Source organism: Xyrauchen texanus, chromosome 13 (genome assembly GCF_025860055.1).
Source record: "Xyrauchen texanus isolate HMW12.3.18 chromosome 13, RBS_HiC_50CHRs, whole genome shotgun sequence".
Taxonomy (NCBI): Eukaryota; Metazoa; Chordata; class Actinopteri; order Cypriniformes; family Catostomidae; genus Xyrauchen; species Xyrauchen texanus.
Genome location: NC_068288.1, coordinates 20,129,418 through 20,144,383, shown reverse-complemented (window position 1 = coordinate 20,144,383; position 14,966 = coordinate 20,129,418). Strand labels below are relative to the sequence as shown.

The following is a 14,966-nucleotide window of genomic DNA, read 5'->3' as shown; positions in this document are numbered from 1 at the left end:
GCAATATTGTAATACCGTGCTATTGACCAGCCAACCGCAGAGGAAGGAAAGCAATCGCAGCAATCGCAGTGTTCAGTTTTTTTTCTTTCTTCCATAAGGCTGTGGCCTTTTTGTTTTACAATTTGTCACTGTGCATTTAATGTTAAATAAATTAATAATTATGCAAGAGTGTTACGACATTTTCCCACGAACCATTGTAGCTCTATCTGGTGTTTCGTTTATTTTGAATAGGCCTACTAAAATGATGGCAGTCACTCTCGTCCCAAAACCTAATGTCACGTCGCCAGTTTGGGAACATTTCAGCTTTCAACCCAATGAAAAGGGCGAGCCAGCGAATTTAGATGAGCCGATATGCAAAATTTGCGGCAAAAAGGTTCCTGTGACACGCGGCAATACATCTAATTTGAGGTGTCATCTCGCTAACCGAACGGGTTGGCTTAAACCATCATCCGAGGATACCACCTTAACATCGGACATAAAGCACAAAATGTGTGGTGTTCTACATGGGAAGTATGAACCAGCTGCCTTACAAAAACATTTGGCAAAGGCGTGTTGTTTAGATCCTCGATATAGGGGCGATCATATCAATGACACGGAGACAAAATCCGCACTCATCGAAGAGATGGTGGGAGTGGAGGATCGAAGAGACCGCTGCCCGTCAGGCCAGAGGTTGGAGACGAAGAGCAAGCGGTAGTGCCACCTGCAGTAAAGAAAAAGACTCTTGGAGACCTGCTGAAGTCACGGACAACCTCCGCGTCAGCGCCCATACCCAAGAGCGTGAGCAGATAACGAGCTCACGCGCTATCTGCATGAGGAGTGCATCGACACCAACGCGAATCCACTGTCCTGGTGGCGCGATAATCAGTCTAGATTTCCGCTGCTGTCCAAAGTCGCGTGCAAATACATGTGTATTTGTGCAACGAGCACACCGTCGGAAAGGGTTTTCAGTGCCGCGGGGAATATTGTTACCCCCATGCGATCCTCCCTGAAACCACATAAGGTTAATGTTGGTTTTCCTAGCGCGAAACAAGGATGATAACCCAGGTCTAAATCGCATTTGTTAAGGCTTAAGTTTATTCTCTGTATTTTCACTTAGCCTACTTTTAGAATTCTTTCATTTTCAAATTAGAAAAAGGCATTTTCTTATTAGGCTACTTGTTTTCATGTGATACTTTAGAACTCTTTGATTTCTTTCATTTTTTTTATTGGAAAAGGCATGTTCTTGTTGCTGTTTGGCATTTAACAATAAACAAAAATGTTTTAAAACGTGTCTCTCTGTCAGTTACAAAGTAACAATATATATACTACATAACTCAACAATAGAGCTTTGTATGCAGTAAAATCAGGATAAATTAGGTTTGTAAAAAAAACAAATAAAAAAAAATGGCGGTAATACCGCATATCGCGCTATTGAGCCACCCATAATAACCGCAAGGGAAATTTCTTAACCGCGACAGCCCTACTTTTATTGTTTTAATACTGATGATTTTGGCATACAGCTCATGAAAACCCAAAATTCCTATCTCAAATAATTTGCATATTTCATCCGACCAATAAAAGAAGTGTTTTTAATACAAAAAAAGTCAACCTTCAAATAATTATGTTCAGTTATGCAGTCAATACTTGGTCGGGAATCCTTTTGCAGAAATGACTGCTTCAATGCGGCGTGGCATGGAGGCAATCAGCCTGTGGCACTGCTGAGGTGTTATGGAGGCCCAGGATGCTTCGATAGCGGCCTTAAGCTCATCCAGAGTGTTGGGTCTTGCGTCTCAACTTTCTCTTCACAATATTCCACAGATTCTCTATGGGGTTCAGGTCAGGAGAGTTGGCAGGCCAATTGAGCACAGTAATACCATGGTCAGTAAACCATTTACCAGTGGTTTTGGCACTGTGAGCAGGTGCCAGGTCGTGCTGAAAAATGAAATCTTCATCTCCATAAAGCTTTTCAGCAGATGGAAGCATGAAGTGCTCCAAAATCTCCTGATAGCTAGCTGCATTGACCCTGCCCTTGATAAAACACAGTGGACCAACACCAGCAGCTGACATGGCACCCCAGACCATCACTGACTGTGGGTACTTTTCACTGGACTTCAGGCATTTTGGCATTTCCTTCTCCCCAGTCTTCCTCCAGACTCTGGCACCTTGATTTCCGAATGACATGCAAAATTTGCTTTCATCCGAAAAAAGTACTTTGGACCACTGAGCAACAGTCCAGTGCTGCTTCTCTGTAGCCCATTTCCTGCACACGCCTGTGCACGGTGGCTCTGGATGTTTCTACTCCAGACTCAGTCCACTGCTTCCGCAGGTCCCCCAAGGTCTGGAATCGGTCCTTCTCCACAATCTTCCTCAGGGTCCGGTCACCTCTTCTCGTTGTGCAGCGTTTTTTGCCACACTTTTTCCTTCCCACAGACTTCCCACTGAGGTGCCTTGATACAGCACTCTGGGAACAGCCTATTTGTTCAGAAATTTCTTTCTGTGTCTTACCCTCTTGCTTGAGGGTGTCAATGATGGCCTTCTGGACAGCAGTCAGGTCGGCAGTCTTACCCATGATTGCGGTTTTGAGTAATGAAACAGGCTGGGAGTTTTTAAAAGCCTCAGGAATCTTTTGCAGGTGTTTAGAGTTAATTAGTTGATTCAGATGATTAGGTTAATAGCTCGTTTAGAGACCCTTTTCATGATATGCTAATTTTTTGAGATAGGAATTTTGGGTTTTCATGAGCTGTATGCCAAAATCATCAGTATTAAAACAATAAAAGACCTGAAATATTTCAGTTGGTGTGCAATGAATCTAAAATATATGAAAGTTAAATTTTTATCATTACATTATGGAAAATAATGAACTTTATCACAATATGCAAATTTTTTGAGAAGGACCTGTATACATGGAGTTATAAACACAAGGGATAAAGAACAAGAGAGTCTGATTCACTTCCAGATGTATAAATAGTTTTGTACCCTCCCCAAAGCTGTCATGAAAACATCCTCATGACATAATTTAATTTGACACTGATTAAGTCTTACTCCATCTCCATATTTCTGTTGGCCCATTACTGCTCTATTCAAGACTTTTTAAAGCTGCAGCAGATTTTTAAATTAATGACAGGTTTCTCAAACACTCCCTTGTCTTCCATTGTTCCACAAGCGGATAATCCTTCCTCAAACAAATCCATTGGTTGAACCTATGTTGGCATGTTGGGATGCTCACACAAATAGAACAATGTGAAGGTGCCATACATCCACAATGTTTATACTTATCCACAAATGGCTTATTGTTGTCTTTACACATTATAGGTGCATTCTGTGATGTAATATTTTATCTATGTTGCACTGGTCTGTATGGCATATTTGACTAAATGTTACTATTATGTTACTTTCAAATGGAAATTTTCTTTAAAATACAGTCCACTACAGTGGAGAAGATTTTCCTTATTTGAAATTCACATGGGGTTAACTTTGATGCGCAAATTCGATTCACAGAGTTGGCCAATAGAAAGTTGCGGGGGTTTGTCAGAGACCTCTATTTTGGCAGTGCTTAATATATAGCTACTACTGATGTCAATAGTTAAGTAGAAAAGATACAGTCACGATACTAGTGTTTCTACAGTACCGGTTGTACCAAGCACCGACTCTGTTCGGTCCCTGCTTTCAAATGCACACGCTTATGAGTGCATGCTCTGTTACTCATTTTACACTGAAATGCACAATTAATCAAATTAAATTCTTAGTATGTTCTAGTGTGATTAATAAACTGCGAAAGGCTACAATCTTCGTCTGTATGAGCTGCGTGCTATAAATTAATGTTTGAAGCCAACTGCTCATACACAGGAAACTCCACAGACATTGAGAATCATTTGCATTGTATGAGATGACAGATCAGAGCACTAAACCATTGTGAGGCATGCAGCACATGTAGACTATATACTTAAATCACAGCATTTGTGCTAAAATGATCACACAGGGCAATGTTGCTAACTGTTTATCCAGAGAAGTGAAGCTTCCATCAAAATTGTGTGTCAAAATAAAAGCACGATTCAAAATAGTCAAGTCATTTTTTTGTATAGCGCTTATCAAAACACAACGTTTCAAAACAGCTTTACAGAAAATCATGCATTAACAGAAAATGAAACTGTAATATCTACCAAGTCTTTGTCATCATTATGTAGTTTAAATATTATTGCAAATTGTGTATTAAAATAAATAATTAAACAATAATTGAATTAAGAACCCCAATCAGCAAGCCGAAGGCAACTGTGCCAAGGAACACAAAACTCCATAAGATTTTGGTTAATGGAGAAAAATACATTTGGGAGAAACCAGGCTCACTTTGGGGTCCTAAACAGCATGAATATAATGCCAATATTTGTTATTTATGTGCAGTGCAAGTCATGGATTAAAATGAGTAAACTAAGTAAGTGTTAAGTACCAGTGTTAAACCAAGATTTTGTATGAACTTTAAAATAAATTACTAATGAAGTTCGTCCTGGATTAACTGCAGAAATTCACATAGATACATTGTCCTTTGTTAGTTGGCTGATGAAGGCTTTTGTTGGTAATTAATTGATAGTCTATTCAAGGGTGGGGAACCCTGCTCCTGTAGGGCCACTGTCCTGCAGAGTTTAGCTTCAACCATAATTAAACACTCCTGCCCTTCATTTTTTAATGTAATCCTGGAGACCATGATTAGTTTGCTCATGTTTGTCTGATTAGGGTTGGAGCTAAACTCTGCAGAACAGTGGCCCTCCAGGAACAGGGTTACCCGCCATTGCTCTATACTGTGATGTGGCCTTAATCCTGACTGAAATTGTTCATATATACTATCTCTCTGTAGAAATGAACATTGTTGGGAGGACACAATATTTTGTAGTATTTCTGACGTAAATGACAGATTTGAAATGCTTCTATAATTTGCAAATTTTCCAGGATCAAGCTGTAGCTTAATAACAGTTTGATAACTGCAATTTTTAAGTTTCTTGGGACATGTCCTGAGGATAGCGAGGGGTTAATAATATTAAGAAGATGTTCGTAAATTACAGAGAATATCTCTTAAGAGCTTAGTGTGAATTGGATTAACATACATGTTGTGGCTTTTGATGTTTCAATAAGATTTGTTAGCTCTTCATGACCTATGACAGCAAAGGAAGTTTATGAGAAATTATGAGACACTGTGGTACTTTGACAGATGATTTGATCAGTAAAGAAATTCATTAAGTCTTTACTATTGTGCTGACTCTTGGATTTATTCTTAACCACTTTAGCCACAGTACAGAATAAACACCTAGGATTGTTGTGGTTATTTTCTACGAGTTTGCTAAAATATGCTGACCTGGCAGCTTTTAGTGCCTGTCTGTAGCTACAGACACTATCCTTCCATGCGCTGTGAAATACTTCTAATTTTGAATTCATCCACTTGCGCTCCATTTTCCAGAGCTGTTCTCTTGAGAGCATGAGTGTGATTATTGTTCCATGGTGTGGTTTTTTTTTTCTTTAATTCTCTTTAATCGAAGGGAGGCGACATTATCAAGAGTGCTAGAGAAGACTATTTATATTTTCTGTTATTATATCATGTTCTGCTAGGCTTACTGTGTATATGAGATAAATCTAAGAAAGAGGCTGACCGATATATCGGATTTGCCGATTAAATGTCACTGATAACTATTTCTGGAACTATCGTTATCACACCTATAATTTTGTCCCATTGTGTCCGGTGCTGGAGCGGCTGGGATGGACGCGCTGTCATTATACATTATGAGAGTGGCCTCTAGAGGCGAATTGATCATTGATGCCTTGCGGTGGTTGTTTTGACACGTGAGAGGTTGAATGCAGCGGAACACTGCAGGGAGCTGAACAATGCAAATTTAAAACCCCAACAACTAAAAGGTATGTATACAGTACATGTTGTCATATTATAAAGTAATTCATTTCTTGAATAGATGCAGCATTAATAGAGAACAGCAGTATGTTTGCAGAAAAGGTTGAGAGGATGTTAACATTAAAGCTAACCTCAAGCGGTTAGAACAATGTGACGAAAAACACGCAAGTCCTAATTTCTTTTTAAATAAAATGTATTACCATCTATTTGCATTAGTTTAAATCCTGTCACATTTATGCTTTAGCCAGCTAAGTTGTATATTTAAAGGTAGTGAGAGTTTTGAGAAAAATATCTTTATGCAGTCAAGAGAAACGTATAAACAAATCAGAAAGGCATCTGATTTTAATAAATTTTTTATCCTCACAATAATACGTATTTTTTGTCATTTTTATTAGGTAATCCTCAAGGTGTGTGTGTGTGTGAGACGAGTTTCTTGGAGAATTTAAATGAGTGTAACAGCGCAAAATACGAACAAAAAATCACTGAATCTTATAGAAGCGTTAAAAAAGCACAAGACATTGCAATTCTCTAGTTTGCCCTAGTTTCACATTAAAAACCCCTCACCAGAAGTGAAGTGATCTGAGATGTCATCGCACTGCGGCAGAATTTCTATAGTAACAACTACATATGACAATTCAATTTACTGTATGATTATGGTAATGAGTTGGTCCTGTCACATTTTGTCTCCAAGAGAGTTGACAATATCGATATGCTAATACCAGTGTGTCATTTTCATTATCTAGTAACCAACAATTAAAGCTCTATTCACAGTAACTACTAGATCTGATAGAAAATTTGCAAATTCGCCAAGGAAATCCGAATACAGCCTGAGTGATTTATATACTGTAGCAAGGGCAAAATACTTAAACTTATATCCTGTCCTCTAAATAAAACCAAAAACTTCACTCTAAATTACAGCAACATCTTCTCCTCGACCCTTCAGGAGAAGCTTATGTTTATAATATTAACCTGAGGGAGTAGATTCATTTAAACTAATATATTCATCCGGTTAAAGCCAGGTTTCAGTCAAACAGAGCGCATCCAAACTATGGTCTGTAATTTCATTTACAATTAGTGCTTTGGTTGAAAGATCTTGTGATTTTTACCTAAATATTATTTTTTTTCTAAAGATTTAGTGAGTGGTTTGTGTTTGGTAGTTCGGGGAACAGACACAGTCTCTATGTGATATCTAGGTGATACAGTCTGTGTTGTACTTTGTGACCTGTGTGACGTTTCAAGGCAGCTAGCAGATGTTTCGATTAGCCAGTTTGTCTGCTTCCTAACCTGGGCCCCAATTAGTCAAATATTATCACTATTAAGTAGGGCTGCCGCTAATAGTTGACCAAACGTTAGTCGATGAGAAGAGTCTTGGTCGACCAAGTTTTGATTGTTTGGTTGGTTGCTGGGAAAACAAATTCCACAGTTAATAGACAAACACCAGTATTACAGCTGGTTGGATGCTAGATGGTACTATGGGATAATTTTTGTTAAGTAGGGTTAGGGTTAAGCCTACACAATAAAGCAATTTTTATTTATTTTAACTAAAATTACAAATGAATCTGGAAAACAATTAAATGTAATTTAAAATGTGTGTTGTTCAAAGTTTTGAAAGATGGCGTTACAACAGTTGTGAGGGGCAACATCCCTTTGGAATATATACCTAAATCATCTGTCCATTCTCCACCGGTCAGGTATTTCATAGTCCGGGTAAATATATCATGTGTGTGAATACATTTGTTTTGTTCCCTCCTTCACACTATCTATCTATCGATTGATCGACACCACTTCATTCATCATTCTGTGACACTAATCTATGGTAAACCTCATCACCACGACAAGCAGGGAGGGGGCCAGAGCATATTACAGTGTCTGACATTATTTTTGAAAGTTCACACACCTCTTTAACATTATCTCTAGTGATCTCTAACTGGTGAAGCCGGACATCGTTAGTGCTGACATGAATTACAATTTTAGAAAATTATTATATTTAGCGTTAGCTAGCACTTGTAAATTTGATCTGATATCAGATGCTCTGGTACCGGAAATGCATTTGACAATAGTGGCTGGAGTCTCTATTTCCACGTTCCTTCAAATAGAATCTCCTATAATCAGGGCTCTTTAAACATAATTCTCACAGCTAATGGAAGAAGTAAACATGTTGCATGCAATGCAGGAAGCAATAATATGAGCAGGTGCCATGACTTACTGCAATTGTTTGTTGTTGCTGTTATGGTTGTTCTTGAGTGTCGAGCATTTGAGATTGATGTAAATCCCTCATGCAATTGTATGCTGTTGTTGTGTTGGTTTCTGATCAGCAGATTAGATTTAGAATTATTGATGCAATAATCAGTGTAAAACACAGGGGAGAAAACAAATGCATACAGTCAAGATGTAGACAAGTGGAAAAAGAAAAGAAATAGAAAGGAAAACAGGTTTGTGAAGTAATATAACAGTAGAAAAACGGGAAGAAAACGAAGCATGCAGTAAAATGGCAAAGGATAAAATAAAAAGCTATACACCTGAAATTGAAGAATAACTGTATAGTAAAATGTAATATTCGCTGTTGTAATAATGCTAATAAAATGATTATAACAATAATAATTAAGCAATATATCACAAGCAAGAGTACTGTTGTACTGAATAATCGTTTGTTAAAAATGTTTTACTTGTGTTGAAGTGTAACTGTTCTATTTTCACTTTTTAAGAATTAATTTGATTAGACACCATTTTGATGATGAAATTAAATTAAACTTTAAAAACATTAAAAATTAAAACAGATTCCAGTTGGGCCCTACTTAAACACTTAAGCAACACTTTAAGGAAACATCCATTTCTTTAATTGTTTACATTAAATGTAACTTTTTAATAGGTTATAGGAGTGTTCATTAGCTCATAACCATATTAGCATGTTTTTGCTGTGGTATCCAAATTGATCTTGAGAACAGTGAAATTTCACTGGTATCTGTACAGACTACTGAAAGTTGGTATCGTGACAACACTAATAGCTACTCTGATTTTTTGCAATAGACGAGCAAATAATTGTAACGTTTAACATTTTAGAAAAATAAATAGGCTACTTGGCAAGTTGTTTTGGTTGCTTCACATCCACCCATGCCTTCTTCACTTGTGATATTTTGCCATGCAAAGGTAAATGTAACAGCCCTTTTATACTGATACCTGGTGGTGTGGATGCAGAGTCATGTAAAAATATTTCAGTTAACTTTGCCATTGAAGAAATCTGTGATCTGCAATCAGCCATGATTTATTCCACAAATAATAAAGTGAATGGTATTTGGCTGGTAATGCCTCATCCTCCATGTGAAGTAAAACAGCTTATTTTATTACTGTAAAAATGTTTTATGTGGAAACAATAACTTGGTATTCCTTTTTGTTGGATAAGTTGGAAGTAATTTACTGTAGCAGTGAGAAAAAAATCACACATGTCCGCTTTAATGTTGTCAGACTGGAAATGCATGAAGCCTTTTGCCTGGTCAGTCATGAATTGGCTGCTGTGTGAAGTGGTGAGTCCTGCATGCAGGTTCCCAGCTGGTTTAGACATCCAGAGGAAAGGCCTCTAAGGTAACGTAAGCCTCTAATGGCTGCTTACAGGAAGTTCAGTCCACAGAGACTCCTGATGCATTTAAAGTCACTGGATTTAAATACTGTGTGTGACAGGCAAACATGTTAACCCTTTGACACATTACATCAAACAACAGGGAGAAAAAACATTCATACTCTATTGAGTACTGAAAGTGATGCAATGATGGATGTATTGTTTGAATACAAATTTTGGATTGATGCATTTCAATTGTGGGTTTCACTTTATAATAACTTTAACAGTAACCATGCATTCAGACCAGATGAGGCGAGAGTGTCAAAATTCGCTCTGGCTGTCCTGCCAACAATGCTATCGAAGATTCATGGACGTTCTGACGTAGTTGAAATAGGCGGCAACTTTCGTTCTGAATGCCTGGTTTTGTGAACTATATTTAAAGGGGCCGCAAAAGATCCAGACATGTCGACAAAGTAATGATGGCAGAAAGTAATTAAAATTATTGTTGTTTGTTACCAAAATAAAAAAAAATGAAATACATTTGTAATAATAACTGTGGTCCTTGTTGTTTAGTGCAATGAGTCAAATCAGTGTTTTGAGCAAATGAATAGCATTCCCGCTTAAAAACAAGTGTTCTAGAGGGAAAATGTTTCCTATAAATAGTGTTGGGCTTATTATCAAATTCATGTAAGCAAACCGGGACAGATCGTATATTACAGGAAAACCTGCCATGGCAATAATTCATTTTTCTTCAGAACTATTGTTTGTTGGGAACCAAAGTTTACACTGTTGTGTTCTCTAGACTTCGCTAGAGTGGAGAACTTCTATATTCCAATAGGTTGCTGCCGAACTGCGTCAAAGGTCATTACATAATGTTGCCCGCACTTGAACTATCCTCTGACGCACACAACACCCAAGACGCGCCGGCCATGGATGCACCTCTTCTCACTGCCGAGTTATGCTGGTTGCCATAGAAAATGAATGACTTCCAGTCGATTTGATGCTCTCGACGCCTCTGGTCTGAACGCACCATAACAAACATTTCAACAATAAGCGACAAAAGACTGTGCTGCATTTTGAATATACATAATATCATATAAAATTAACATCCAGTCAGATGAAAATCCAGGCACAGAATTATCTGCTTTTGATAATAATGTGAGAGATCATACATTTCCTCCCCTTTTCTCCCCAATTTGGAATGCCCAATTCCCAATGTGCAATAAGTCATCATGGTGGCATGGTGACTCGCCTCAATCCGGGTGGCAGAGGATGAGTCTCAGTTGCGTCTGAGACCGCCAATCCATACATCTTGTCAAGTGGCTTGTTGAGCTCGTTACCGCAGAGACCTAGCGTGTGTGGAGGCTCACGCTATTCTCTGCGGCATCCACGCACAAATCACCACGTCCCCCACCGAGAGCGAGAACCACATTATAGTGACCACGAGGAAGTTAACCCAACGTGACTCTACCCACCTTAGCAACCGGGCCAATTGGATGCTTAGGAAACCTGACTGGTGTCAATCAGCATGCCCTGGATTCAAACTTGCGACTCCAGGTGTGGTAGTTAGCGTCTTTACTTGCTGAGCTACCCAGGCCCCCACAAGATATCATACTTATCTATAATTAATTTAAAATAGAAATGGCATGAATCCTTGATTCATATGTTTTGTATATTTAGATTTCAAAGTGCATAAACTACCAACTCCTTCAGCATTATAATGTTTTACATATTAAACATGTTGAAAGTATTGCCCACTTGTACACGTGTTACATTTTAAAAACTGCATATGTTGCTGCTTCTGTCCTATTTTAATTCATATACTCCTTGTCCTGTTTTTATTTTCCTCCCATGTCATATCTGCAGGACCGCAAACTGCTCTCGGCAGCTCAACAGATGCTTCAGGACAGCAAAACAAAGATTGAGTTCATTCGAATGCAGATCCTCAAATCCAACCAGACCAGTGAGATGAACTACGAGAACAACGATGGTTTGTGGTCTAGCTGATTTACACTCTAATTGTACATTTGCAGCTTTAATGAGCAGAGCTGTGGGATTAAGGCATCAATCCTGACATTACAGATTCTACAAGCAAGGCTATCATCAGTCCACTAGACCTGAGGATAGAGGAGCTAAGACATCACTTCCGGATAGAGTCTGCTGTGGCAGAAGGTGCAAAGAATGTGATGAAATTACTGGGAACAGGAAAGGTGACAGAAAAGAGAGCTCATTCAGAGGTCAGCTGTATTTCCTTTTATGTCAACAAACAAATGAGTATCCTGTATTCATTGAAATAGATTTTCATATAAAGAAAAATGCTTTTAATAGCCTACATTGCCTCAAGGGGCAAATGTTTATAGCTTCTCTTTAGTCCATAATTATGGTACTTCACAGGATTTTAAATATGAGATAGTGTTTAGAACTATCATATAATTGTTTTGTTCCTGTGAGGAATCCTCTGCCTATCAGTTTCCACTTTTTTAGAGAAGGACTTGGCTTAGTTTTATTTTAAAGGTGCTGTAAGCATCTTTTTTTCAGAATTCCATGCATAAAATGTCTCTGATACCTAACAGATATCAGTGCATTTTGCACGTTTCGGTTTGCTGAAATATCTTTGGGCAGCGAGGTTTTGGAGGGAGGGTGTGTGAAGTTAATAAAACAGCTGAAGTTAGCAACAACTGAACTCACTTAGATCAAAGTTAAAGGGCAAGTGTGTAATTTTGGGGCCACTAGCAGCAACAAACGGAATTGCAATATAAGAACACTACCATATCTACCATGGGTCAGACAAACAAGTAAGTCCTGCCCCAAACTCACACCATTTGTTGAGCCAGTGCTTCCGTGTCGGACAGGTCAGGATGCTCAAATGGGCAGTGCATTGTTTTGAAAGTGGTACAGAGCCACAGTGTTTACAATTTTCAAGCAAGTCGACCTACAAATTGCGTACTTATATTGCCTATCCACAGTAAGTCTAGATAATAGGAAGCATTTTAACATAGAAGTAGATACATTTCACCTTTAAGTACACAATTGATCTAATGTAACGAATGAGACTGTTTGGTCACAGAGAAATATGAATCTTCTGCATCAGCAGTGTCACAAGTAAGTAAGGAAATGTTTGTGTTGAACTAAGGCATATGATTAGACATTGTCCCATAGATATACCATGGAGTTTCCCACTCATTTTGCCAAAGGTCTGCACACACCACTGTTTATCTTTGTGTCTGCTTCAAAATCGCACACATCTTTCAGAGGTCTTCTATTGTAATATTTAGATTACTACTCAATGGCAATTACTCTAGTCTGTTCAAATTGTCTTTGTAAAAAAAATCTATGTGGTTTTATGTTTTGTCTGTTTGCATTGTAAGCCCTGTTTAACTCTGTCTTTCAGGCTCTGGCCCGTTTGAATGAGTCCAGTCAGAAATTAGACCTACTGAAATTCTCTCTGGAGCAGAGACTCAGTGAACTGCCTAAAAACCACCTGAAGGCCAGTCTGATTATGGAGGAGTTAGCCATGGTGTCTTCTCCACCTCTCAGTCCTCGCCAAAGCATCATGTCCACCAGCAACCAGTACAGCACTGTGGCCAAACCTGCTGCCCTGACCGGTAACCAAACCAATTCCATAAAGTCACATTGTAGAAATGGAGTTTTGACACATTTGATATTATGATACCTGGTAGCAGGATTAAAGCCCAAAGGCACATGCGCATTCTGCACATTTGGAATACACACGATTGTAAAAACCAGGCCACGCGTGTTCTCAAGCACTCTGTTGATGACGAAATTTGCTTCTCATGTCCTGTACGCAGACAGTTAGTGTTTGCCTCTAACCGAAGTATCCTTTGGGCTCAAGACTTATGCACCTGTGAAACAAAAAAGCCATCCGATTGCAGAACACATAACTATTCACATCATGATCTAAACAAATATTCATTGTGCTGAACAAAAAACTAATTTACTCCAGTACCATAGTTGGTGCAATGCACATTTCAGCTGGTCTGCTATTCACCATAAACTACAGAGGAGTAGAAGACAACCAAACATTACTTGAAAATTCATGAAAGAAAATGTATAAAAACCTTTAAGTTCTACTAGCAGAAAAGAATAAGGTGAACAAAGAAATATGGATTCCTCTAATAGCAACTATGCCCATGTCAGATGCCTCTTCCTTTTAGTGTTTAATGGTGTGGTGGAGCATATAGTAGCATATCCATGGCCTATTCTACATGATCCAAATGCTTATAAATTATTGGTAGGTAGGTGAGTTTTGTCACTGGGTGAAGAAAAAAACAGACCTATGCTGTTGTCAGGCGGATTTCTGTTTCTGTTAATAGTTCCTTGGAATGCAGTATTTCAAAATAAAGTCTTGTTCACAGCCAGTATCCGCTCCCTATGTGAATAGACTCCTAGTTCTCTATTACAACAGATAATATTGTACAGCTCTGTTTGAGAGGGGAGAACAGCTGTCTGAGTAATGGCATGTAGGATCTACATTCGACTTTTTACACTGTGTCAACACACACTCGCCCAGCGTTCCCCTCCCCCTCCCTTTATCTTACACAACTTTGACCTTCATTCTGAAGGGAGAGAGCTTACATTGCCATTATAGAAAGTAGCACTTTCCAAATAAGGCTCTATAACCACTGCATGTGTCTTGAAATAGACTGTGTGTATCTGTTTGCACACATAATTATATTGTGTGAATTACAATTGATATACGTTTACATCTCTGATTGCGCAGCGTTCTGGCTCTCATTGTGGTTTGTGTTGTAAATCCACAGGCACATTAGACGTGAGGCTCATGGGCTGTCAGGACCTCCTGGAGAACGTCCCGGGTCGCTCTAAGACAGCATCTCTTACTCTGCCCGGCTGGAGCCCCAGTGAGGCACGCTCCACATTTATGAGCCGAGGAAACAAGAACAAATCCGGCATCAGCCGAACCCTCTCGAAATCTGATGAACTGTCCAGTTGAGTGGCTTCAGCATTTATTACTTTCACAATCAGATGTTGAAATTCCTGGTAAAAATTTAGGATGCTTTAATGCATTTAGAAGTTGAGATAATTCCAAAGGAACTTGCATTGGCATTGTGGTCTACTATGGGCAATGTGGTGCCCTCCCCCCCCATTCACAGAACTAATTAATCAGTTTTAGTCTCTGCTGGGATCTCTTTAGTCACTAATAACATCATTAGTCTTTAACAGATTACTTACAATGAAAATAATTTTCTGTAGTAGATTCCGAAAATGCACTTTTACTTGCCATCAAGATGACTTTTTAATATAGTTTGCTGGAAAATACCACTTTGCAGATGTTCTGTTCATACCTGGTGTGTATGTGTGAATTTACAGTGGCTCCATGAAGTGTTCAGACACTTAAGCCAAACTTAATGTATGAATTTCAAAACAATGAAAAATATCAAACAAAGTGGCAACTGCAAACAAACGTTGTTCATTAGATATGTTGCCTAACTTCACACATTCCCAAGTGGATGAATTAAGTCAGTTCCTCTCAAGCTAAAGGTTTAGTTCACCCAAAAAGGAAAA

The 14,966-nt window shown here is 38.6% G+C and overlaps 1 protein-coding gene across 2 annotated transcripts in view; it reads left to right on the top strand.

Moving 5' to 3' along the window:
- Positions 1-14,966, top strand: part of LOC127653844 (serine/threonine-protein kinase N2-like) — a 99,521-nt gene that overhangs the window by 66,412 nt on the left and 18,143 nt on the right. For both annotated transcript variants that reach the window (XM_052140625.1, XM_052140626.1), the window contains exons 4-7: positions 11,289-11,412; positions 11,505-11,659; positions 12,814-13,027; positions 14,204-14,389. In XM_052140625.1, the coding sequence (XP_051996585.1) occupies positions 11,289-11,412; positions 11,505-11,659; positions 12,814-13,027; positions 14,204-14,389 (679 nt within the window). The remainder of the gene's footprint in view (positions 1-11,288; positions 11,413-11,504; positions 11,660-12,813; positions 13,028-14,203; positions 14,390-14,966) is intronic.